Genomic DNA, 26,997 nt, shown 5'->3' on the forward strand with positions numbered 1-26,997 from the left:
AGGGTGTTGAGATAGTGGTTGACATTTGGAGAAATTTGTTGCTACAAGTATTTGTTTGCTGGACTGCAAGGTGTATGACTATGCGTGTGTTTTGTGATTACCAAAGCGAGCATAGATATCAGTCACGGCCTGGTTCATGGCCATGTCTATCAGGCCTCGGCCCAGGCAGTAATGGGGGAAGATGAGCAGAACAGTCTTCAACAGCTGGTTAAACCTGTATAGAGCCTAGACAGAAATCAAACAAATGACAGTAGGGTGAGATGGAGGATGCATGGAAGATGCATTTACAGAATCAAGCTAATTGGTCTTACTGTGGTGCCCTCAAAAAGGTCCAGGATGAAGGTGATGGCGCTGCTGTTGATGCCAATGAAGAGGTTGATACATGACAAAGACACGTAGGCTGTGCTGGGGATGCTGAATAAATATGACATGGGGTACATCATGGGGGTAACAGACCAGCTGAGAGAGAAAGAGAGAGAGAGATCAAGAAATGCATCAGTTGAGCACAATGAATGTCAGAATCTAATGCTGGGCACAGACTTTGCAGAGGTGGATGTAATTTAGGATTAGATATGCAGTCCCTGTATTTTGTATGATTGTAGATTACACATTTTAGATTATCAAAGATAATAAATGTCATCATCAATAAGTCATTTCCACCTTAATTTGGACACAAAATACCACAAACAAAAATTATGATTGCCAAGAAGATTGGAAGCACCAACTTGTTTCTACACTGCATTTTACATTTGTGTATTAAACAATTTTCAAGATAGAATTAAATCAATTAAATTGAATTAAATCAATTAAAGATTGAAAAGCATGGACCCCAGCATTATGAGGGGTTATAAATGTATGAGGCAAAAGAGTACATACCATTATGGCAAAAATACAGGGTGCAAATAATGTGATATGCGAACAGAAGTTTGTCAGTTTGAATGTGACCTTTGAAACGAGATATTGTGTAGAATATATTGACATTTCTGATACTCGGGGACTTGGCTGGGTGTGTCATCAGCTAGTGTGAGCTGTGCAGTAAACTTAACCCACAGGACTGTAACAACAATCTGGTGATGACACTAGCTCACATTTAGAGTGAATGATGAAAAATATCTGCTAAGTGAGGCATCTGTACTCATGTGTCCTGTTAGACAGTAGTCGAACTTAGTAGTATTTCAAGACCCATTTATCCAGCAGTGCCCTGTTTTTAAAAATCAGCAAGTTGGTGTGGAATCAATTCCCAAATTAGGCTTTACATTCCCTTTTTGACAGAGCGGTAATGAGGAAGATTTGTTCTTGGTCTTAGTCGATATTTCACAAAAATGCTGACCCAGCAAACTAAATGCTATGAAGTTAATAAGCTTCTAGCAGAGGAAAATGGTGAAGCTTATAGGCTGACATCTAATGAAGGTAAAAAGTTTGCTGGTGGACATAAATGTGAAAATACTGAATAATGGCACAAATTATCTGCTAGTGGCTTCATCATTTCAGAAGTGATAATAACCACTTTACAACAGTCCAGCTGTAGCAGTGCTATGGTGATTCTAAATGTCTTGTTTTCCCCACATTTTGTAATGTTGTTAAAAATGGACCTGACAAAATGCAGTGTAAAACTTTGAAAAACAAAGACCTACCCGTAAAGCATAAGTAGGGCAATAAGTGGTTGGAGGTTGGTCGGTGAGGTGTAGCACTTCTTATCAAAAAAGATGAAAATTCTCACCACCATCGCAGCACTGATGGAGTAATTCACCTGAAGAAAGAACACAGTCACTCCAGATACCAGTGTCTACAAAGCTATTTCATAATCAAAAAGAGAATAAACAATTCACATAGGCTTTCTTTATCCTGGTTGTTCTTATGAACATCATACGAACATTATCATTGACATTTCCCAGGCATTTATACAGTCACAGAGGGGATTACTGTACCATGTCCCAGAGAAAATTGGCCATCCAGTAGACCAGGGGACTGACACCACTGACGAACTGCAGGTGTTTGGCCTGGGTGACCCTCTCCTGGATGAGATAGAGGACAAAGCTGGCTGGGACAAAGGACATGGCGAAGATGACACAGATGGCCACCACTGCATCCACTGAGGTAGTCAGGCTGGGGGGGGAATGAGAGGAAAAACTTCAGATAAAAATCAGGAGTAAATGTTAAGATATCTAAAAATAATATTTTGGTGTTAGTCCTTAATCTTGTACAAACGCATGTGGCATCGCAAATTGATGCTTTCTACCAGTATAGGGGGATCTAAAGGGAGATTTTCTTTCCTTTAAAGTTCAAATCAAACGTAAGTGTAAGAAGCATGACACTCCAGTTCTGCCTCTTATGAACTCCACTTTACTTTTCTACAGAAACACAAGTTAAGTTCCAGACCTTGAAGTATAATTGGAAAAGTAGTATCTGGCTGTCTAGCCATTGTTTACTCACACAGTGATCTCAGATAGCTGCTCTTTGGTAAGGTTCAGAGGGTGGTTGATGGCAGTGATTCCATACTCGTCCAGGTTAGCTCCTTTGGGCAGGTTTGCACGGAGGATGGCATTGTTGGCCACGTTCATGAAAGATACCATGGCATGCCAGCCCTTATTGTTGTACCACACCTGTGCAAAGACAGTGAATGTTATACTTTGACTGCAGCAGATTTATAATGTTAATAGCATAGAAGTGTCTTATATTAACTAAGCATTTACTTAAAAAAATAAACACCTCTTTTTAAAAACAGTTTCATCTGGTTGGTGAGGTTTTCTTGTACTTACCTTGACATTGTTTTGTGTCTCCATGTATCTGAGGAATGTTCCTATGTCCTTCAGTGTTTGTTTGGAGTATTTGCCCTGCAATCAAAAATTCAAAGGGCCTTTACAAAAGAAATCAGCAAAGAGCCATAGACACATACAGTATATACACAAACAGATAACAGTAGACACACACATAAGCAAACACAGCATGTTGAGTTTTAAAGCCATACCCCAGTAACATTGAGCAGTCGTCCCAGCTGAGCTGCTACATCCTGGATGGTCTTTGGCTGCAGCTCTAAAACAGGAAGCTGTCCTCCCACTGATATACCTCCATACCTGGACACCACAGAGAAAACCCTGCTGACATCTGCAAAGCTTTACTATAACTCCTGCTACTGTAGACCAAAAGTACACTACACGATTACAACCACTGGAGGGAGAACTGCAGTAATACACACACATCCATATATGTAATAAGAAATGCATGTAAAACAGTCACATTTTAATCCAAATGTAGTCTGACAAATTTGAAGTTACCTTTGTTCATTTACCCAATATTTGCTCTTCAGGCTGAAAAGAGATCACACAAAGAGCTATTGAATTCTTTCTCATATTAGAATACATTTCAATTTTAATGAGTTTTGTTGTCTTTTCAACATTGTGGTATAGTTTTCAATTAGTACAAAGAATCAAATACCTGGTTCTGATGAGGCTGGGGTAGGTTTTCACCAGGTAGTCAGAGATGTTCCTGCCTGTTAGATCCATGAGGACATCTCCTGTTGACTGGATCCTCTGATGCACAAATAACATACATTTTATTTAAGACACTCAGACACTGAGATGCTGGACATATAAATGTATGCGCTTCTCAGTTCAATAAGTAGAAGTGATTCAGAATCAGTAGTGTACTTGAGAGGGAAGATTATGTATTTCTGTGTGTACATACTGTCCCAACCACCCACCTGTGGAGGTGGCAGGCCTCCGGCTCCCTCGGGGCACACAGGCAGCATGGTGAGCTTCCTGGCTGTGCTGCACTGACAGTCTGGAGACGGTCTTAGGGGGTTCCACTCTGGGCCACCCAGCATATCTATTAGGGCAGGATTAACCAGTGGCATCTCCCACTCTGTTGTGATGTTGTTACACGGGAAATCTCTACCAGTGGGAGAAATTCATCCATGTAGTCAAATGCATCTGTATCAGTTATAAGTCTGTAAAAAAACAGCAGCAAACTGTGAAGGCTACTCACTCCAGTGGTTCATCTACCATGCAGCGAGTCCCAAAGCCAGGCTTGTCGAGCAACACCTCACCGAAGTATCTCATCTGAGCATCCATAGGACGCTCATTACTGCCATGGGCAAAATAATGAAAAATGCAATCACCAACATTAGGAACTTCAGTCCAATTTATACATATTTTATTTGGAGACATTTAGAAATCCAATTTAAAAAGTCTTGTGACTGTTAAATGGAGCTAGGTGATCTTATGCGCACCTGAAGAATGTGTACTGTCTCCCGTACATCCAGGGACTGAGGGTCAGACTTGGATACTCTCCAAAAGGTGGAACAATCAGAGTGAATGTCAGCACCAGGAAAATAAAACTGGCTGGTAACACAATCTAGCAGAGACAGAGACAACTTTGATTTAAAAACCACACAAAATATGCAATACTCCAATGAGGATCATCAGAGTCATCAACTGTAGTTCAGATAGCCAAACTGAATATAACAATATGACTGAGACAACGATTTCCGCCGATTTACTGTAAGTAGCCTAGTTTAAGATCTTACCTGGGCGAAGAAGTCTTTGCAGGAGCGTGTGGCGTGATGCAGCCTCTTGATCAGCAGAGCTAAGAACTGTTTGAGGGTCAGACACAGGCCTCTGACCTGGTAGGATCCTCTGCCTGCACTGCCTTCTGGGCCGTCACAGGGGGCCTGGCCATTGTTTTGCATGTCCCCATCTGTCTCTGGAATACAGAGCTCATGTCAAGTTGCACAGTTTGACTTGCACATGTAATGTCAGTGCTATATGTAAGAGGCCAGCCAGCAAGCAGTGCATGTTTAGTCTCCTGTGGACATTCAGTCACAAAAAAAAAAAAAAAACCCTTGAAAAAAATGTTTATCAGCATTGCTCTACAAGCCTTTAGGCATATGATGCAGCCTTTTTTGCATCTTACTAGTGTGCTGATGATAGCGCCAGATCAAAATATATATTCAAGCTGCTCACTAGTCAAAATGCCCAAGCTGAAGCCCTCTGCATAATGCTGTTGTCAGGAAAAATCACTTTTCAAGACTTTCTCGGTTGACCTTTATGTCTTTTTTAAATAATTAAATAAAGGAAAGTTGAATAGGTTTAGTCTTAAAAAGCTAATGCAACTGTAATTCAACCTTCTTTAATTACAGACATTGATATGTTTTTTCCCCACAACAGCAGCAAATGACCAGAGCTGTAACCTGAAAGCCACTATCACCTTCGGGTGGTTCCACATCAATCGCCACTCTGTTCAATCCACAGAGACTAGCTCGAGAAATCTGCCGCAATGATTTCTTGTCTGAGAGAGGTAGACAATGGGACACAAAGGATACAGCTCACATGATGAGGGGGAGATGGATAGAAGAGGGCTACAAGAGACACAACTACACATTGAGACACATCACAAATCAATAAGAAGAGAAAAAAAACGCTACCAAAACTTTGTGCTGTTCTTCTTTTTCTTTTTCTTTTTCTTTTTTTTTTTTTACCTTGAATACATTTCCTGTTGGTGCCATCAGCGGTGACTTTTAGGAAAATCTGCAAGAAAACACAAGATACTCTTTGTGAACAGAGCAAGGGAACAGCTTTATGAAACGAAACCTAATCACTGTGAAGGTGAAAGTCAGCGAGTGAGTGTATGACAGATTGCCTCAATGAAACTCTGCTGCTTGTTTCTCTTTTTTACTTGCTATCAAGTTACTGCTTTGCAACAAAAATGAAAATATCATTTGCACTTCAATAACTAAGAATCTCCCCTATTCAGAGGGCAGTATATGTCAGTTTGATCTATTGTCTCATTTTGTCAAGATCAGGGGCCACAATGTAAATTTACAAACGTGAATTACTTTTTAGATTTTCCTAATAAATCACAACCATGTGTATTTATTAATTGTATGTTCCTGTTACACCAAAGACAGCAAATACTAGCAGTCCTATGATTACTCCTGTTTAGCTATCACTTCCACCCACCTCTTCCAGCGATGTATCGGACACACCGAAGCTGCTGAGGCCGATGTCTACAAGGGTTTCCTCCAGCTCCCTGAAGAGACTAGCGTAGGCCCTGGGCTGGAAGTTACGATTGGGCAGCAGGTAGGTCAGCTCTTGGCCAATGGCCTCAATCAGACGAGCCTGCGGCACGTGATGATGAACCAGGGCTGCGATTCTTTCTATGTTACCTGGAGATGGAGCAATATAGGCTTATTTTGCCTTATCCAATTTCCATTTAATTTATGTCTTGTCACTGAAAGATACAGCCAAGAAAAAAGAATATCTGACAACTGATAGGTGGCATGTTAAGTAGAAATGTATGAAAATTGCAAAATCACAGGAGGAAATAAGGGAAAACAGAAGAAAAACATTAAATTGCGGCATATTATTGGGTAAAACTCCATGTCCTTTTGACTTTTACAGTGCTACCGAGGGCCTACAGTACAGTATGTCATAGAGTGCGGTAAATACAGGGTGTGTTGATAGCAGCTACAGTAAGTACACTGACTACAATCTCATACAAAGGCACTATTCACCAAAATGACAGATAGATTATGTTCCATTGTATCATTAATTTAGAAGCTGAATAAACTAAAATAGGTTTAAGGAGACTGATAATGTATTTGGGATAACATACTGATCTCTACAATGGAACTAATGGTGACCTTACCATCCATCTGCCTGTCTGGGGCCTGGCTCTCCTCCTGGCTCGCTTTAAACTTTGAGCACTTTGAACATTTACAGGAGCAATCTTCTGTGCAGTCACAGCTGGCCTGCAGCAAAAACGTTACCAGAAACCATAATTTATTTTAACAGTATGACATAATTTATCTCTCCTGTATTCATTTTGGCTCACCCTTAGTCTCACAGGGATTCATTTGCATCCAAGTCACAGGGGGACTCGTGAAGGTGAAACCATCATATAAGTCTGATGTTTAATGTCTTTTATTTAAAAATTGGATGCTGTTGGTGGATTTGAAGGAGTTTACTGTGAAAGACTATGCAGTACAGTACAGTGTTTTTCTACCAAACAGTAATTAGTATATTAAATCAACCTTTAAACAAAATATTAAAAGCTGAATGCACACAAACTCCGGTTTAATAAGTTCCCACCTTAGTGTCATGTTTCATTCGTCGCACAAGAGTGAGGTAGAAACCAGCGCCAAAACAATTCTTAAGGAAGATGGGGGAACCGCAGCAGTAGAGGCGGCCCTGAGAGATGATAGCCACCCGGTCACTCAGCAGGTCGGCCTCGTCCATGTGGTGGGTGGACATAATCACAGTGCGCCCTGCAACAGAGGACAGAGAGAGACAGTGAAGAAGGGATGAAGAGAGAAAGACGGGAAGAAAATTTTAATGAAGGGATAGGATTTTTACATAGATCAGCATCCACTTCAAAATGTTTGATAATTATGACTTAGGATAAACTTTCTCTCTTTGCTCAGTCAAGATCCTAAATACTGCTGTATTATGAAAGAATAGGGCATAAAAAAAACTCTCTCGTTCATGTTTAGCATAGAGAAGCCCAAGAATATTTGACATAATTGTTGTTCTTTAAATTTGAAGAAAACCAGACAGTCTGTTTCTGCATTCACATCAGCTTTGGTGCAGGATGTTCCACAGTTTGCTGAGTATCAGGTTTACTGGAAGAACTACTGTGTCAGGCTTGCTGTCAATAGTGGCAGTAATGATGCAATGTTTTCTGCAGAGCACAAGTTGAATTATTTGTTGCCTGACTTGACAAATCTGTCAGGTCTGTTCATCATCTAACTTCAGCATACAAAATAGACAAACATTACTGCTACTTTATTTATAATGACGTTAATCTAAGATCTCTTCTAATTGTGTGATGGACAAGGCCCAAGTAATATAAAACAATAGTTATCAAGTATCAAAGGATACCTATTAATAAAACTTGGTTGGAGCATTTTGCATTCTTTGCATGATGATTACAATTAGTAGTGTGTATGTTGGCTATGATGCAGAACAATTATGTAGAAATATAAGACTGTAATTTGTCTGATGATATTGGGAAAGAATCTGTGTACATAATGAGCTAATGGGCTTTTTGTACCCTCCTCTAGCCAGCAGAGGTCAGTGTTACCTGCACGGTATTTGAGCAGCAGGTCCCAAATGGAGCGTCTAGAGTAGGGATCCACCCCTGAGGTGGGCTCATCCAGGATCACCACCTTAGCCCCACCAACAAACGCCAATGCAACGGACAACTTCCTCTGCATGCCCCCTGGAGAAGAACACCATAAAGTACTGATGATGCACATATTAGTATGTGTGTGTGTAGGTGTGTAGTTTATATAATAGTGAGCATTAACCTGAGAGGTTCTGGATCAGTTCATCTCTCTTGTGGGGTAGACCCAGATCCTGCAGCATGTTCTCCACCTCCTCCTCGGCCTCTGCTATTGGACGGCCTTTCAGCAGGGAGTAGAAGAGGATATGCTCCGCTACACTCATACTGAGAGAGAACAAGAGAAAGAGAGGAAGGCAGTAACCCAATTAGACCTATGAAAATGGGCGTGCTTTACACTTATAGCATCATGGTGAATACTCAATTGTGGCATAGAGTAAAATCCTGTGTACAGGCTCAAAAAGAACATATTTTTGTTCATAAAACATGTTGTGACAATGTGTGTGGAAAGTTACATACTGCTGAAAAAGGATGTTGTGTTGAGGGCACATTCCCAGAGACAGACGGATGGTGTCCATGTCAGTGCGGATGTCTTTGCCATAAATGGTGGCTGTGCCTGAGGTGGGAGGGAACATGCCAGTCAAGATAGACCTGAGGGAGAGAGACAAAGAAAGAAATAAGAGGAGTCAAACATGTTGTTCCTCTGTGCAATTCAAGTGGAGAGAATTTGACTTTTTTTTTTTTTACATGTTCGGCATCAATCATGTGGGTGTGTGAGTATGCTTGCATGTACAGCATCTGGGTTACATACATGGTGGTGGTCTTCCCAGCGCCATTGTGGCCCAGAAAGGCAGTAATCTGGCTCTCATAGAAGCTGAGGCTGAGGCCATCCACTGCCGGGCTGGAGCTACCTCCAAACACCTTGACCAGGTCCTGGATACAGACACCCTTCACCAGGTCAGCTGGCTCTGCCTCAAAGAATGACTGCCCTGCAAAGTCAAGACAATCACATACAGTATACTATGTTAGTATAATACTGCTTCTGTACTGTTTCTTCTGTACATTCAATAGTACTTCAGATAACATAGAAATATTCTGGTCAATAATGAGTCATCCTTGAAACACAGAAACAATGGTGTAATAAAATCCACCATGGAAAGAATGTCTGGCAAGTAAACAAAGCAACAGAAGGATTATCAAAAAGTTGAACCGAATTTCAATTAAAAAGGTGACTAACATATCAACATCTCATATCACTCTCTCTTTTCAGAAAGCGACAAGTGTGAAAGGTACATAAATGAGATCAGGGGATTGGAATGTAAAGAAAACAGTTTCTATGACTTATTAACTAAGCATGGAAGTGAGGAGGTAAGAGTGTGTGTGTTCACATATGCCAGCAAGTGCAAACATACACAAGGGCATTGAGCTCCCACACAATGAATAGGACTGGGAGAGAGTCAAAATGAGAGTTAAGGGGACGGCAGGAGAGAGAGAGAGTTAGCAACTGTTAGCTTGGAGAAATATTTCTTCAGTACAAGTCCAGTTGTTCTTCAGATATCAGAAGCTGTAACTGTAATGTGTGATGATGTAAGTTACAAAGTAAAAGTGTGCCAGTTGTAAATTGCACTTTTCTGTTCTCCACACAACTTTAAATTCTGATGAAAGACATCAGGATCAAACAATAAAAACCAAACTATTATACCATCTTTCTCCTGGTTTTCCTGCCCCAGCTTCTCACGCTGATCCTGGTGTTCGCATGAGGCCGTCTCCTCCAGAATTTTGGGTTTCTCCTGGTTTTTCTCCTCGTTTTGGTTTTCCTCCTCATCTTTTTTCAGCTGCTCTCCCTGCTCCTTGTTTGCCAGGTTATCAAAGCCTTTTTTATCCAACTCCAGCTTGTTGTCTTTGGAGACAAAAAAGAACCCACTGTATAACAGACCTCAGACTTTTATTGGTGTGTTAAGTCACTGGATAACACACACACTATTGCTATTTTAAAAACAGCAATCACACATATATGTTTTTGTACACAATTTACCCTCTTTTAGGATAAATATCTCCCTATGTTGTTACAGTAATGTAAATGATGATAAGCTTACCTGAAGCTGGAGCCACAGTGTTGAGCCAATAACATGGCAGGAAGGGGAAATAAAATGGTCGGCTAATTCCATACTGTCCTGTAATGGAAAGGAAAGAAAAGCACCTGAGCTGCAGTAAATATGGAAAAAAGTCAAAATGATATTTGTTTTTATGGGAAATAGCCAAGTTGGGATTTTTCATCAATTATCATTCTATATCTAACACACATACATGATCTGTAAAAGTGTAAATGCCAGTATCCACCAGGTCATTCTATATGGCTAAAGTGTGTGTCTCTCTAACACACTGACCAGGGAAGACGTTGTCCAGGTACCAGGCCAGAACAGCATAAAGCACAGTGTCCAGGCCCATCATGCAGATGGAGGTGAGGAAGGAGAACTCATCCCCCTCCAGAGGACTGGTCTGGATGTTGTCCCACTGCAGACCCAGACCCTGCTCTTCATACCGCGACAGGTACTCTGTCCCAAAGCCAAACGCCACTTGGGACAGCAAACTCTGAAGGAGGAGGAGGAGGCATGAGAGGTTTACTAATGGTTCTAACTCTCTTTAAAAATTCAATACATTTGTAATTTTGTTTTTTATTATTAGAACTTTTTATGTGTCTTTGTTGTGTCTAAACTTTTATCCTTAATTTTAGGAATTCTTATCCATAGGGAGATTTAATCCAACATTAGAATTGTCTTTTGTCCCTCTTGTTGGAGGGAGGAGATGCTGAGATGAGACACCCACCGCCAGGATCTTCATGTCTTTAGTGATGCGATCCTGCCAGGCGAAGCAGAAGATGTGCGGGAGGTAAAGGGTGAAGTAAACGATGCCACAGCAGGCTGCAGCCAGGTTGGCCTGGTTGAAGAAGACACTGAGAAGGAAGCACTGCATGATGGTGGCCGTGGTGAAGGTGAGCAGAAAGAGGAAGAGGATGAGGGGGTCGCTGTAGTTTAGTACCCTTCCTCCCTGCAGGCCAGAGATGGAGAGAAACATGCAGGGAGATGTTTACAAGTTCAGTTCAAAAAAACTGATTTGATTGCTTTGGAGCAAGTTGCTATGGATACACTGGTTAATCGCTTAAATGTTGCTTTTCCTTTCAAATTCCAGACTGATGATAAAACAAGACAGTATATCATGTATCTGGATAGCTTATATATATATATAATCCTAAAATTCACAAAATATCCAGTTCCAGGACACCACATTTTTACAATCAAATGGCAACAATCTACAGTAGTACCCGAATTTTCATTATCGATTAATCTATTTTTATAGATTAATCAACTAGTTGATAAATCAACTAGTTGTTTGGTCCACAAAATGTCCAAAAATGGTGAAAGATGTTGAAAGACTGAAGAAACCAGAAAATATTCATATAAGAAGGCTGGAATCAGAATTTTTTTTTTTCTTAAAATGACTCAAAACAAATCCATGATCAAAATGACTATTAATTTAATAGTTCTCAACTAATCGATTAATTGTTGCAGCTCTAATTTACAATGTGTATTTTGCATTTCAATCAGACTTAAAATTCGGTCTATTTGGTGTCTTTGGAAATGTTGTGATCTTAAAGAAAATGTAAAAGTAGTTTTTAGTCAACTTTAAGGGAAATAAGAACTAATAAACACAAAATTAGTGACATGAAATACAGATACACTTTCTCACATTATTTGGATCATCTTGGTATAAAACATTGTTTTACACAAACCTTCCACTAGAGGTCACAACAGCCCACTGTAATATGTCAGCCGAGCTGCTGGCTGACTACATGAAAAGGACCTCTGACTTTTACATGGTACAAGTGTTAATCATTGACAAGCCCATTCCTGCGAAGTTGACATTATTCCCATGATGTCATGACATTCACAGTTATTTCATTAATGATTTGTAAGTATGCAGTCAGTGAGGCCCCTAACACTAATTCATTATTCAAGATACAAGATCTGATAATGCTTCACAGTAAAACTGGTGATATCTTGACATTTATATCCAGAGAAGTTAACATGATCAGAGAAACACTGAATTAATCATTAAGACTCATTAGGCAGATTGTCTCCACAAGTGGAATTGTGGCAAGACAATGAATAGTAAAAAATTCCACCTGCCTAAACATAATATGTATTAGACAAATAAGATGACAAATGAATGAGACGCATTTCAGTAAATTTTTCCACACCATGATGATGGCAGTGAGGAGAGCGGTGCTGGTGCCCATCATGAGGAAGCTGTCAATAAACCAGGTGGACCAGATGACGCCATTAGTGACCCCCATGGCCTTCAGGGTCTCCTTGAGGCGGAGTTCCTTCTCTAGAACAATACTTTTGACAATCATGGACACAGAGTAGACCCAGGCCAGTACCATGAAGATGGGAAAACAGCGGTTCAATGTCAGCATGAAGCTGGTCAGAGAAGAGAGAGGAGAAATAAGATGAGATAAAATAAAAAACTAGAAGTAAGTAAATTAGTGTAGTTGCCATACAGAAAGTGGTGAATGTTTTGGATTCTTTCATCTCTGTAAAATGTGACAGAAATTACTTGAGTATCATTTAAATTTATAAAAACTAATATTATAAAATCCCCAAGAGATTTTATGGGGACTAATTAAAATCCTCCCTGCAATTCTTGTACAGTTAGAATCAAATTTCCAGACACATTCCTGGATCTCATCAATTTATGGTTCCTGATCACTGATCACAACTGTGTCTGTCTGTATGTGTGTGTTTCACTCACAGATCATCCACATAACAAGGGTAGGGCATCTGCTGTAGGTAAACACCCAGTGGCCACTCCTTTCCTGTCTGTGTCTTGATGATTGCATGCTCTATTATGTCCTGGAGGTATGCAAAGCCACCCCAAACATAGCGGAGATCATCCATGGGATCAGCTCTGGGGCCTGGGTCCCAATACCTGAACAAAACATACATACTAAGTCTCTAAGTTTATCATTATTGCACTAAACCCATCATTGCACTCCTCTTTGATCCTAACCTGTCTTTGACCTTATTGGTGCGCTCCACTGTATCAATATCCATACGGATCTTGAACTTTACATGAGGCGGGACATTGTTGGTCCAGGGATACATATTTACGAAGACAAGGCCTGCCCAGAGCTTGCTGTCCTCCAGTAGGTCCAGGGCCCGATGAGTGACGGCGTCCTCGTCAGGCAGAGGTACAAATTTATCCAGGATCACACACTAGGGGAGAGAGGATGAACAATGCAGGGAACAGCCATATAAAAGGCCTGATCTTAGACCAGGGTAACTCCTGGGTGTCAGATGAACATCATCCAAACAGCATTTCACAGGTAGAGTTTAACAGAACTGCATTGGACTGCAACTGCATTTAAAAAATGACTGCATCACTAGAAACACATTTTAGACTTTGGTGATTACTAGTTTCACACAGTGAAGCATAGCATAGCATGGCATAGCATAACCGTTTCCATAGAGGTGAACAATACAGCGATCAAAAGTCCTGCAGTTCTTAAATAGTTTTATATTTCTATCTGCTAATGTATTTTCAATTAATCAGACTTAAAAGAAAAGAAGACCTCAACATGCCTTCTTTTTGAGTCTTTGGTCTTAGAATTTAGCTGAACAAAGGGTCAGTATGTTTTTTTTTAAATGTGAGAAAGGCCAGCGATGCCAGTGTTGGCTTGAGTCAGTATGATCCACATTTCCAGTGACACTTCACCAGTGGCTGTCTATTCCCCGCAAAGCGTGTCTGATATAGCCATTCACTGTAGGCTAATGCAAATAGGGAGGGCCTTGGTCCAAGAGAAAACAGTCCAAAACAACTATTTACCCCTGAGATCCCATGCACACATACCCTCCCAAACCTATATTACACACTGGCGATTTGCTGGCAAACACAGACACGCATTCAAAATACATGCATATATGCATTTCCAGGCGCAAAATACATTAAACATGCACAACAAGTGAGTCAAATTTCAAAGACCATCCCTTAATCTGCCAAAGCATTCACCTGCTAACACTACTGGCCCACTGTGTGGCGTGATACGCATGCATGCCACCAACGTGCAGCCAAGAGGCCTTCAAGCCCACGGTCATTGTTGTTGCTTTATAAAGGATGGTGGACGGAGTGACAGCTGTATCTAATCGGCCTCAGTCGTTCCCACTCTCCCTGTCACACTGAAGTGCTGTAAGCTTCAACTTGGACAAAAACAAAGAGCACCAACCATCCACCCAGCCATGCCCCCAGGTGCCCCCCATGTCACCCCCCAGCGCGATAGGCCTCTCATCCCGATTAGCCTTCGCAGGGAAAGGGGTGATTTGAACTTTGTTTCAAATGCATTGGCCCACTTAAATGTGGCGGGCCCTCACAAGAGAAGGTTCATGATGTTTTGGGGTTGTTTTTTTTTTTACCCTCCACTCCATCAGCAGTAAACAAAAGAGACTCGACAGCTAGTGTGTTGCTCTGGCTCTCGCCCACCTGGGTAGACTTCCATGTCTCTGGACAGGGGACAAATTAAAGAGCCTTAGACAGCTTATCTAAATGCTCACATCACGTCCAGAGTGGTACTGACCAGGACAACCAGGGTATTGAAATCAGCATGTGACAGGACCTGCGCGCAATTGGATTATTTCGTGAATAGGCTTGTCCTAGAACTTGACATTTCAGGTGAAGTGAAATGTAAAGAAACTATCTGCATTCTTAAAGTCAAGGTCCAATAGAACAAAAAGGTTAAAGAAAAAGTTAGCAAAAAAATCCTGACACCTTATTTTCATCTGGAAATGTGGAGCCCCCTTTTGACTAGTCAGTATAATTATATACACATTTCCCAAAATCCAGACAGTGGAATTTGCGAGGCAAATAAATTTCACCTCAACCAAGATGAAGGACATGCTAAAAGGAGATACTGCAATGCTCCTACTCTACAGTATACTGGACAAACAAAACCACGATGCCCACTCACGTCTCCATATTGATTGAGCATCCGAATGACCCGGTCAGTGAGGTTGAAGATGTCCCGCCAGTCAAAATCAGGCAGGTCAGCTGGACGGTCCTCTGGTGGGCCGTTATACAGGAAGTTGAGGATGTGTTTGGAGGAGAATGGCGCCTCCTCTAAACTCCTGTCAATGAAATCCATCACTGATGGATTGCAGATAGTGTCCTAAAACAAAAAAGGAAATAGGGGAATAACCTTAATATAGCCTGTTGTTTTTTTTTCCTATCAAGAGCGAGAGGACATTGCTGAGACACCAGTAGACAATAAACAGTCCACAACAGGTAAACAAAGAAGAAAAAGGAAAGGAAATAATGGAGGATGCAGACAGTGACATATACCGTGTTAAAGAGAGAAGGATGGATGGAAAAGGGAAAGAGATGGCATATTTTGGTGAGATAAGGTTTTATATTCAAGCAGGAAACTTTGTGAACTCCTGAGACCTCAGCGAAAAATACCAGCACGGAAAAGATCAGGATGAAATAACAACAACATCATTAATCACCTCACTCAAAGGAACATATGGCTGGCATTGGATGGCAACAAGAAGGCAGGTAATCATCGTTATACTGATGACACTGTATTGTTGTCCTACCCGGATCATCTTGATCTGGATTCCATCTTGGAAGAAAGCCCAGATCTGTGGAGCCACTTCCTCCCAGGCCCTCCCCATCATCCTCAGCCTCTCCAGCTCCTCAAATGTAGTGTTTGCCTACAGGAGAGATGGAAATGTATGTGTGTGTGTGTGTGTGTGTGTGTGTGTGTGTGTGTGTGTGTGTCAAGATTAGAAGGACAGGAAATTATTCTCCAAAATAAACACGCACAACTATTCTCACCAATTCTCACATCTGCACACACATGCTAATACACTTATTTTGCACATATGTGTAGAAGAAATTAACATGTTGGGGAGAATATGGAGTCAACACGTGCATATGTGTACAAAACACTCAGAAAGTCAAACACACACACTGTCACAGTTCTCCTAATCTCCCGCTACATACCATTCCCACATTAAACTCCCTGCGAAAACAGGCTTTGCAAAGACAACACACACATTCTCACACAAAGAATTCCCGCGGGCCCTGTTCAGATAACCAGCAACTGTGCAACAAATGCACTCGGTGCCAAATCGTCAAATATTTACTGCACGCTTATCGTTAAAACCCTGGATGTGTGTGGGTACAGTGCTTTGTGTGGCGAATACCAAAGGCTGGCTATTTCAGTATTCAGTCATGTGCAGTGGGGGATGAAAGCGCTCAAGAGTACACCCAATTAAACGCCTTCCTCTTGTGTGTGTCTGATTTTGGGTGACAATGGGGACAATGGAGCCGGGGTGACAATGGAGGCCGTTGGTGACAACTGGCCGAATGCATTCAGCCTGCCCAGTGAATCCCAGTCAGGTTCCCACAAGTGAGCGCTTCCTCATTCCCCGAGGCAGTTTAAAACAGCAAGCAAAAGCAGGAGGAGGTTTGGGCGGGGGTCCTTAAGGTAATTTCTTCAGCGAGGGATCCCGTGGCTGTCAATACTGCAGATACGTGATGTTCTGTATGGGGCTGCAACTAACGATTATTTTCATTATCGATGAATCTGCCAATTATTTTCTTGATTAGGCTAGTTATCGTTTAGTCTATGAAATGATCTGAAATGTTAAAAAATATTTTAAAAAATGAGATTCACAATTTCTCAGAGGCCACAGAGATGGCATCAAATTTCTTGCTTGTCTGACTAAATCTAAAATGTTAAGATATTCAATTAACTGTCATATATGAAAAGGAAAAACAGCAGATCTTCACATTTTAGAGGCTTGAAAAATGACTTAATTTTCTGATAATTGATTTATTGGTTAATTGACTCATTGAAGCTCTAGTTCTGCGCATAACTTAGCATATTATGCCTACATATGCAGTAGTAAATCTAATATCGCAACAAAGTGGAAACTTGTATCAAGTTCAGTTCCACAAGTACTAAGTACTAAACTTAATGAAACACTTCAGATGCATGTTTGCTCTTATGTAAGGTGGTGATAAACACATCAAGTAGTCTGCAAATATTTCCGGTGAAACTACCTGCTGAGCTAAACATGAGATACCTGAATAAATACACCCATATCTACAGTATGTTTCATAGCCAAAGATCACTGTTGCAGTCATCAAAATGGTGAACTCCCTGATACTCTGTAAATGAATACAAGACATATGCAGTGTTATAAATATATGATATGTGATTTAGCCTCTTGATTTATGGCAATGACAGGGTCCAACTTCCAGAGTAACATTATGTAAGAGTACCAGCACACATACAGCTACAGTATACTTGTTAAGTTGTTGGATAATAATATGAAAAGGATTTGAAGATGAATCATTTAAATTATCTTTTGTTTTTACAGTGTTGTGTTTCTGCCATTTCTTAGTAGTATTTCACTTTTGAATATATATCAAAGACTTCTGTGTCGCTCCAGTTTCTGTTGAGCCACAACATAAAAGAGCAGTGATAGCAGGATGCAGATAAGACCCACACAGTTCAACGTTACACAAGAGCAGTCACATAAAGCTCCACAACATATATTTAAATGCGTGGTGCTTCATGTGGAGTTTCTTATGAAATAAACATGACAAAGTTGAGAGCATGACAACAAAGAGCCTGTTGAGGCCATGTTGCTGGTCTTGTAAAGTAATGGATTAACCTCTTTGGCCATTACTTTCTTAGTGCAATTAAGATCCCAATCTGTGGGAAGAGGAAAACAAAGAGGGCATTAAAGGTCAGAGAAGAGGAAACACGAGTGTGTGTCTCTCTTTGTGTGTGATCACACGTCTTTAAGGACAGACTCTGGTGCTTACATAACGCTGAAAAGGCCATGGCGCCAGTAGACTGTGTGGTAGTCACCACAGCCGATCGGCTTGTGTTCCTCCATTGCAACCAAGCCATCCATGACTGCTGCCCCCCTGAAGGGCTTTCACCAACACGTATCTACATCTAGATACAAAGGCTTGGACATGACATGAGGAAAGCTGATCCCCTTTTGAGGGAAAACGCATTGTTCCTTGCAGTGTGCTCGCCTACTCCAAAGAAAATCGCAGATATGGATGTCATCGAGTAATGTTAGGTGGTAATCTGTGAAATCTTCTTTATTTGTATTTATTCTTTATTTCTCCTACATATTCGAGGTTCCACTGTTTTCCTGCAATTTACTTATTCCAAATAACCCCTGAAACTGAAATGACTTCCTACCAAACTTGCCTAGCAAAATGATTCATCCAGTGTCCAGTTGAACTATCTTCTTATCTATCTTAAATGTATTAAACTAAACTGCCACCTGCTCAATGATGCTTACGTTTCGTATGATCTGTCTGGCAGCTGGTGAGTCCGGAGCGTAGAGGATCCGTCCCATCAGCATGGGCTTGACAGAGTTCCACACAATCCTGGAGACAGGATTGGACTCCAGTTCTCTCATCAGATCATTGCAGAAAGGAGCTGGAAGGCAAGATTATATGTTATATACTGCATACATTCTATTGCAAAATAAGACAAGTAAGATAAACAAACCAGACTACATTGTCAATTTTCCTGTCAAACATACCACGCATGCTATAATTTTGCAAGCACTTATAGGAGAATAATTGGAGAGTACTGCATATAAAAAAACAACTGTATATATTGTTTTCATGCCCATTGAGCATGTATCAAATCATGTGAAGATTGAATGAAATGTGTAGGAGAAAATGAGAATAAATTGTTCATTTATAAACCAAACAAACTGGAAAAATACAAACAGTGAATCATCCTGAACAAAGGAATTCAGAGAAATGGAAAAAGTTTGCTTCTATTTGTCATGAGCCAGAAAGTAAGATCCAAAAAGATCTTGAGGGATGACCAAATGGTGATGCAGCTGGAAAAGAATGTGCCCTTGAACTTAACTGGTTCTTTTTGGCCTTTCCACCAAATTTTTTGGGATGTTTCATGCTGTCAGTTACTGACTTTCTGAGTAATAATCTTAACTGCTTTACGAAAACATCTCAGAAAATTATTTCAATACATCAGTCAATATTTTCCTATGATTGATACATTTGTTATGCATACCGTCCAAAATAGTTTGTGCCCTGTGTTACCTGATATGTTCTACTCACTGGTGCTGTTGTCGTATGTGTAGCGGTCCTGTGCCCTGCCGCTGCTGATGCCCAGGAAGGCTTTGTAGTTATTATCCTCATACCAGTTAAAGGAGGTGACTCTGGAGAAAGCCCCCTCAGTGTAGCCACATACCAGGCTGGAGGCAGCGGCCATCACCTGCCTGAAGGACAGATTGTCCTGGAAGAGAGGAGTCATGACCTGGAGGAGCTCCTTGGAACTATTCCTCTGGAACAACTGTGGGGCGGATAAGATAACACAAGGAAAACAGGGCTGAAGTGAAAACAGAGATGACGCCAGCTTTTAGATGTAATATAACAGCAATCATTTTGGGTGTCCAGGGTTTCATAAGTAAAAGTCTGTTCATTTTCTCATATACACTGTGACTGGCAGTGGGAACTTTTCCACTTGTATAATCAGTAGGCTACTATATAATAAACAATATGCAACTGCACTGAAAAAATTGATGGATTAAAAAGTCAAAATTTCTAATTTTAGTCAACTGCATCTCCCAAAACAAACAATTTACTGTATAACTGACCATAACAAACCCTGTTACATGTAAATTATCAAGGAGATTACAATTTACAGGATATGTAAAAACCTTCATATTATCTACAAAAGACAAAAGAGGATTTTTTTTTAAATACAGTCAACACATATAATAAAGTCTTTCCCATTCCCGTTGGACCCAACTGTACCTGCAGTCTTTTTTTATATTTTCACAAAAGACAGTCTCTCTACCTGTTGTCACTGTCCAGTGAAAACCATGTGTCTGGGAATTCTGAGATTTTTAATTTTTTGATCAATTTAGGGATTATGTGTTCATTTATGAGTTCAAGAAAATATCCTACTTCTTAAGCTAAATAAACCATGGATCTGAAAAATGCATTGTCATAATGTCAAAAACGGGGCTGTTTTTCTTAGTTTATAAAAAGCTGACATTTTGGGGAGATGTGGTTTTCACAGGACAGCAATGCTATGCTACCTTGAAATATAAATGTGTTCTACTTGCAACGTATTGGATTTTTTTAGGCCTTGTTTTGTTACACATTTTTATTTTACAAATGGAACCTTTGATCTGATACAAAGGTGGGGTATGAGTGAGTTTTCTGTCTCGACTGTCTGTGGTCTTGACAGAGACAAGAGTCTCGCCAACAGGATGTCGGACCGTCAGCTACACTGAGTGTTGCATGGAAACATACATAACAAACATAACAGTATTTTCGCGCACACACGTACACTGAATGTTCAAAATACAGGTACACTACAAATTACATGGCTGCACAAACTAAATCCGACTGTTCATCCTAACTTTAAGTCACACTTGCTACTGAACTGATCCACTGCATATAACTTGTCTACTAATGACTGAGCTAATGTTTACTAAACCAAGCAAGAAGACAGTTCACAGAGGTGAAAATTATAGTTAAACTGATGAAAGTAATCTGAGAAAAACAATAAGAATGAGCATAGACTTTATGTCAGTGAGAGAAAGACACACAAATACTAACAAATCATTTAAACACCACTGATGTTCAACTTTTTCCATTAACTTTCATGTCTGAAGGCTTCACCTGCTCTTTCAGCGTCACTGCTGTTTCCATTGGGATGGTCCCATAATGATGATGTATCTGTTTTTGAGGCAAAAGAAGCCTGTTCTGGATTTAGCCTTCCTCATACGCACTAAATGATATCCCCTTACTGTCTGTGTTTACGTAAAAACTCAGGCAAGAGGAAGCAACTGTTTCCTGACAGCTAAAAATAGCAGGCGGTGAACTTTTGAATGGAGCTGGACTGGGGACGCGTGAGCTATGCCTCACCTCTCGCAGTTTGTCCGAGGAGGCAGAGACGACCCGTACCCAGAAGTGAATGTCAATGCCTTCAGAGTGGTTGTCCAGCACACGAGGAAGCTAGAGAGAAACATAAAGGCGTTGTTTTAATGTGAATACTTAAATATATTTTTCACCCCTACTAAGCAAAAACATAACTGCTGATCAATTGTATTTTGTCTCTCACAATTAACATCATATTTCCCATAAACTGGCACCACTTAGTTTGTTTTGAAGAGCAAGAAGGATAAGAACTGATAATGTCCCTTGGTAACAGCCAATATGCAGTCTGACCAGGCAACATATATGAAGTTAAAAGTATCCAGATTGATATTGATGATAAACAGCTTGTGTTATAAACAGTGGGAAAATTAGGTGATAAAATCTACAGAGAAATATACCTGAAAAGACTACCTTCATCATTCATATATGTGCTTCCCCCACAGCAGGGCCTTATAATTGCTGAGCACTGCTTTCTCTTGAGTATTTGCTGGTTTGCTCAGAGATCTTCCAGCCAGCTCACAACACAATAGGCTAAAGGTTCAGGAAGCAGCACGAGGCCAAGACACAGAACTGCCAGAGGAGACATCCTTCCTCTCTGACATTTCTGTCTATCTCAGTGAGTGTGTGTGTGAGAGTGTGTGATCGGACTAAAATGGATTTCTGAAGTCCAGTAGGGAAACTAAACAGCTCCAAATTATGTGTATAGAAGAACTTTTTGCAGCAGAGACAGACAGACAGACAGACTGACAGGCAAATAGTCCCGTGTGATTGCGCCTGGATGAAGATGAGGCAAAGGGCAGCCATTGTTGCCTTTAGTCTCATTGTGGCCCGTGTTTACTCTCGGTGCCTTGTGATTACTAAAGAGAGGAGTGTCTCTTCACTAAGCTAATTACAGAAAGAGGGCAAGTCTGCCTGCTCAGCTAATGCGTACGGCTGTTTCACAAGTTCTCTGCTCCACTCCTACTCAACCTATTTGAAGCGTGCTGGCAGAGCTGCAGCCCGCTCTTAACGCTCTTCAGTCTTCAGTGCAAAATTCAGCTTTTTGCAGATAAATGCAATAAGGCCCTGCTGAAAGGCCTTCCAATGTCAATTCAGTTTTTGGAGGTCTTTTTTTTGAAGTTTTCAAATTTAGTCTCTAGTTTGTAAGCTGTATTCAGACATTATATTCAGATATTATAATATACACACAATAAATAGCAAATAACTTGAACTTGGCCTGCATTTTCTTCAGTATTTGCATCTTATTGTTATTGTTATCTGTTATTTCTAAGATTAGGAGAATATATTTATTCTAAATTTAATCTAAAGTTGTGAGAAAATAAATGCTGTTTCCTTTCAAACACCAGGAGTTACTGACTGATGTTTTTTCAGCCCTTGTATCTATGTATTGATTGTATTTTTCATTCATAGAAAAGATTATAGATGCTTATTTACAATATATAAAATTAAATTACTCTGCATACAATCCTTTATCTACAACATGTATAGTCATGAGAGTGCAACAGTCACTGCAGGGTAATATAATTATTACCACTGTTCCACCCTTAAAAAAAAAAAAAAAAAAAAAATTGTCAGTTGAAAATCATCTCTAATATAAACAACTGTCTTTTTGCAACATAGTGTTTTTAATGACTGGAGAATTATGCAATGTACGCAAGTTTATCTACACAGACAACAAAGGCAACTTGCATTTCCCTGAGAAGTGTTTCTCCCAACCTATTAGTCAGAGACCTCATAAAAATGCTAACAGTCATTTATCCGTTGTGTCTGTGTCTTGTTCGAGCTTGTTAAGTTTTGATCCACACGTGCGTCGTGAAACTTCTAATGTGAAGAAAGGCATAAGCTGCAACCAGGAGCTAAAAAAACAGAATGCACAGAATAAGAGAGACATCTGTCTGATACTGAGCTGAAGCTATATGATGACTGGAGCCACTACATCACTGCACTGCCTGTGTTTTGCACAGTCAGAGTGTAATAAACAGGGCTGTTAAACTGTAGTCCATGAAAATATATTGTTGTCATTAACCTAAATAAGTTACCCAATATACATGTTGTGATATTTCAATTTATAAGGTTTGCAATGATTTTCATGGATCAGTTACACAATTTGAAAAAAATCTCTTCATTAAAGTAACTTGCCAGCTGCATTAAAGTATGAATTAATGACACGCACGATGTGGCTATAGGTTTCCACTTATATAACATTACTTAATAACTATTTTGCAAGTGTCACATCCTGCCAAACCCTTTATTGCTGTATGCCATCTTAATCTCAGCTCTTCCAGCCTGCAGTTGGCTCAGCTGTGTCTGACTGAGCGCTTCAAGATTGATGCAACTAAATGAATAAACATGGAAACCTCCCAAATGGGACTCATCCAACCACAACTCTATAACTCTTCCAAATGCAAATGTGTGCATGTAAGTAATTTATAATAATGGTTCTATAAGCTTTACACTGTCAGGACTACAATGGATGGATTAAAAGAGTCGTACTGGAACTGTTATGAACAGTGTGTAAATATGGAGAAAGGGCTCCCAGTATGACAGTGGCAGAATAGAGGTATTTTTAATGGTAAACCATTAGATGAGATCAGCAGTTGCAATCCCTTTATAGTAACATCCTTATCAGTCCTCTAAATCCCAGGATAAACCAACACTTACCAGCCGAAAGAGCTTGAAAAAGTCGACATTGGCGTAGAATTTGTCCTCGATGATCTGCAGCCGCTGTGGGGTAAGGATGCACATGGCGTTGCGAACAGCATAGAGTCCTCTGCGGCTGGGGAAAATAAGGAATCGCTCTAGCAGGTTCAGGTTGCAGGCGATGTCCTTTAAATGCAAGTCTGGGACCCCAAAGGCAAACTGGAATAAAATGGACAGGACATGTTCGGGTGACTTCAAAGCAGAACCTCAGGACTTAGATACTGATGTCATTGCACTGCGATGTCTTAAGGTCAGTAGTTTCTCTTCTGTTTCCTGAATCTAAATGGCTTCCAAATCAAAGAGAACACTGAATGACAATTTTCAAAACACTGCAACTCAAGTAAAACACACTTCGACATATAGTTTATATTTTGTGTGTATCATGCATTTGGAATACTCTACCTATGGAAATGATGAAGTGTGCTGCAGACAGCGCTTTTAAAAATCAAAATATGGTTAAAATCTACTCAGATATGTACTCATGAATTACATTTTTTATTGATTAACTCATGTTTTATATCTGTCGCATTGTATTGTTTGTTTCAGATTGTTAGGTCAAAGAGTGAAGAGTGTGAAACTGTTTTCTCAATTTTTTCCTCTTCCTCTTCATTTGATTGAAGTTGAGCTGGAACTATGGGTGCAAATTAGCTGTTGAGCTAACCCTAGCACATTTAAGTTGATGTTATTAAAATGCCTGTGTTGATTAATGTGCACTGTCCCCTACAAATAAATACATACATTTCCTTTACACTTTCATAATGTATATTGTGCCTCTACTCTAACATATGGCTTTTATATTATGAGGTGATGTTAAGTGGAAACTCTAAACAGCTCATAGATGTGTTTGTATTCATCTGTCTATAAGTAGAAGTGTCCGGCTTTAACCTTCTTGTGTAATGCATGCTGGGAAGCGAGTATAGAAAGTTGCATTCATCTTAAAACTTGTAAGTTCAAATGATGACTCCTCACATCATTGTCAGGCAGTGACCAAACTGAAGGACAGCATCCAACAACCTGCCCGCTGTTTAGCCACACAGGTGAAATGATTCAGCGAATGTTTGAAACCTCAGGAGGAAGAGGAGGGTGTCTGTCGATATACCAGCTGGCCACATACAGTATGTCTGAATAAAGTGGCATGCATGCATGTATGCATGTTTTGCTGTATTAAGATTGCCAAAGGGAGATTTCTTCCAGGTGTTTTTCATCCTGAATAACTAATAGCACTGAAACAGATACAGCACCAGGCAAAAGTTTGGACATACCGTCCCATTCACTTGAATAAGAATGTTTGTCCAAACTTTTGACTGGTATTGTTTATTCATCATACTGCATGTCAGCTCCTTAAATGCCAAAATGTCAAAATGAATGTGGTATTTATTTATTCATGTTAAAATGATACACAGTGTACAGACCCTTGGCCGTTCAACCCTATTGTGTTTTTGTGTTTTTATGCATGTGTGTGAGTGTCTGTGTACCTGTTCAGGCCTGATTTGAGCATTGACTAGCTGATACACCACAGACTCTGTCAGAGGAATGTCTCTCAGCAGGAATGATGTCAGAGTTTCATCGTCTTTTAGGATAGTCTCCACCTTTACTCCTCGGCCTGCACAGAGAGAGCGGCAGTTCATGTGAATGAAAAGCCACAGACTGATCCAGTTAGAACAACAGCAGACCACTGCAGTCACCAAAATGACGTTTTACATAACCTCTTGTCTTCTGAGCTCCACAAAGCACACTCTATTGTTCTCAATTTTTTATTATATATTCATGTGCTGTGGAGGTTACTGACTATGCAATGTCTACCAGGATGTGATTTATTAAGCCTCATTTTGAGTCAGGCACTGGATAAACTGGAAAAATACAGATTCCTAGTGCCACATATTTTCGACAAGTTGTGACAAATCTGCCGCATTAAAAGGACAGGATTGTAGAATGAAGACACCCCACCTCTGCACTGTGTCATTATTTCCTGTGGCCTGTCTGTGCTTGAATATTTTGCTTTGATAAGCAACATGTTGGTGTGGCCACAATCCAGGTTCAACCCTAGATTAAGCTGCCTTGGGAAGAAGTTCTCATGGCACCCGCCACAAAGAAAGCAAAAATCAAAAAAAGGAGAGAAGATTGGGAAAATATTGATTTCAGGAGTCCATAGGATATAAGAAATGGGCCTAGAAAAGTCCTGAAAGCATGTTTCTTGCCAAGATGGCAAAACGTGTCTGCTTTAGATTAGAAATCTTTCATTAATGTGTTATATCATTGAGTTTCTAGGAGCAGCTGTCATCAGCAGCAGCATCAAGTGGCTTCTATCTTGAATTTCTTTTTCATGCTAAAAAACATGTTCATTTCAGGATATCCACCACTGGACCATCACTGGCCATCAGACAAAAGGCCTCTCTTTTTGGCTACATTATTATGGGGTACATACACCTGATGGACCTATGGACACACGTGCATGCACACATTAATGGGACATGCACACACACAACTTGCTCATAATCAAGGGTCTCACATATGAAATGAACATCCATTCAAACAATTGCCATTTTCTGTTTCATATGACCAGTCATGAGGAGTATATTTCATCAATTACATAACTTGTTTCTCAACATGATTCAATTTTCCTTCCTGGGGCTCATGGGAACTTGAGCCCTGGTGGAATGTGGATCTGTATCTCTGTTAGCTCTGTTAGTCCATTTCCATATTTCACTATGAGAGCGGCAGCATGAAGAGCAGCCAGACGTAACCATCCACAAGCTGGAATGCACTTAGCTTCATTCCACTCCCATCATAAAGATTTATTTTGCCAGCAGGGTAACATACTGTATATACAACACAGATGTGTATGTATATGTTGATATGAATAGAGAATTGTTAGCATGGTGTCCCTTGAGATGGGACCAGTGGTTTTTGATCTCTCATGGGGCACGTGAATTGCTTTCCCACTAAATAAATAACACACTAGTGGAGACAGAAAGCAGCTTACGTTACGGGCCTTTCTTAAACCCATGTGATGTAATCCTGTTACACTTTACAGATACACAGACAGGCTGATGGGAAAAAGTGTGTTGCAAGAGGTACATTGTGAATTCATAACAAGAAGTAGCCACCTTGTTGGTTGCCTGTTTTGTTCACTTGCTTGTGTTTTCAATTTCTATTAAATCTGCAGTA

The 26,997-nt window shown here is 40.3% G+C and overlaps 1 protein-coding gene across 1 annotated transcript in view; it reads right to left on the minus strand.

Annotated features, from left to right (window-relative positions):
- abca4a (ATP-binding cassette, sub-family A (ABC1), member 4a) overlaps positions 1 to 26,997 on the minus strand; it is a 34,119-nt gene that overhangs the window by 4,630 nt on the left and 2,492 nt on the right. Inside the window, exons 6-41 of the mRNA XM_044339720.1 lie at positions 25,305 to 25,432; positions 23,791 to 23,988; positions 21,118 to 21,207; positions 19,297 to 19,531; positions 18,504 to 18,643; positions 15,765 to 15,881; positions 15,140 to 15,337; positions 13,189 to 13,394; positions 12,931 to 13,107; positions 12,377 to 12,599; positions 10,945 to 11,166; positions 10,506 to 10,710; positions 10,215 to 10,292; positions 9,821 to 10,018; positions 8,930 to 9,107; positions 8,638 to 8,769; positions 8,306 to 8,445; positions 8,080 to 8,217; positions 7,089 to 7,264; positions 6,646 to 6,748; positions 5,958 to 6,163; positions 5,477 to 5,525; positions 5,206 to 5,286; positions 4,526 to 4,701; positions 4,229 to 4,353; positions 3,985 to 4,083; positions 3,701 to 3,890; positions 3,436 to 3,530; positions 3,276 to 3,308; positions 2,969 to 3,074; positions 2,760 to 2,834; positions 2,434 to 2,603; positions 1,929 to 2,106; positions 1,635 to 1,750; positions 312 to 459; positions 102 to 225 (exon numbers count right to left, since the gene is read on the minus strand). Coding sequence (XP_044195655.1) covers positions 102 to 225; positions 312 to 459; positions 1,635 to 1,750; positions 1,929 to 2,106; positions 2,434 to 2,603; positions 2,760 to 2,834; positions 2,969 to 3,074; positions 3,276 to 3,308; positions 3,436 to 3,530; positions 3,701 to 3,890; positions 3,985 to 4,083; positions 4,229 to 4,353; positions 4,526 to 4,701; positions 5,206 to 5,286; positions 5,477 to 5,525; positions 5,958 to 6,163; positions 6,646 to 6,748; positions 7,089 to 7,264; positions 8,080 to 8,217; positions 8,306 to 8,445; positions 8,638 to 8,769; positions 8,930 to 9,107; positions 9,821 to 10,018; positions 10,215 to 10,292; positions 10,506 to 10,710; positions 10,945 to 11,166; positions 12,377 to 12,599; positions 12,931 to 13,107; positions 13,189 to 13,394; positions 15,140 to 15,337; positions 15,765 to 15,881; positions 18,504 to 18,643; positions 19,297 to 19,531; positions 21,118 to 21,207; positions 23,791 to 23,988; positions 25,305 to 25,432 — 5,253 coding nt within the window. The remainder of the gene's footprint in view (positions 1 to 101; positions 226 to 311; positions 460 to 1,634; positions 1,751 to 1,928; positions 2,107 to 2,433; positions 2,604 to 2,759; positions 2,835 to 2,968; positions 3,075 to 3,275; positions 3,309 to 3,435; positions 3,531 to 3,700; positions 3,891 to 3,984; positions 4,084 to 4,228; positions 4,354 to 4,525; positions 4,702 to 5,205; positions 5,287 to 5,476; positions 5,526 to 5,957; positions 6,164 to 6,645; positions 6,749 to 7,088; positions 7,265 to 8,079; positions 8,218 to 8,305; positions 8,446 to 8,637; positions 8,770 to 8,929; positions 9,108 to 9,820; positions 10,019 to 10,214; positions 10,293 to 10,505; positions 10,711 to 10,944; positions 11,167 to 12,376; positions 12,600 to 12,930; positions 13,108 to 13,188; positions 13,395 to 15,139; positions 15,338 to 15,764; positions 15,882 to 18,503; positions 18,644 to 19,296; positions 19,532 to 21,117; positions 21,208 to 23,790; positions 23,989 to 25,304; positions 25,433 to 26,997) is intronic.

The sequence above is a fragment of the Thunnus albacares genome, chromosome 21 (genome assembly GCF_914725855.1).
Source record: "Thunnus albacares chromosome 21, fThuAlb1.1, whole genome shotgun sequence".
Taxonomy (NCBI): domain Eukaryota; kingdom Metazoa; phylum Chordata; class Actinopteri; order Scombriformes; family Scombridae; genus Thunnus; species Thunnus albacares.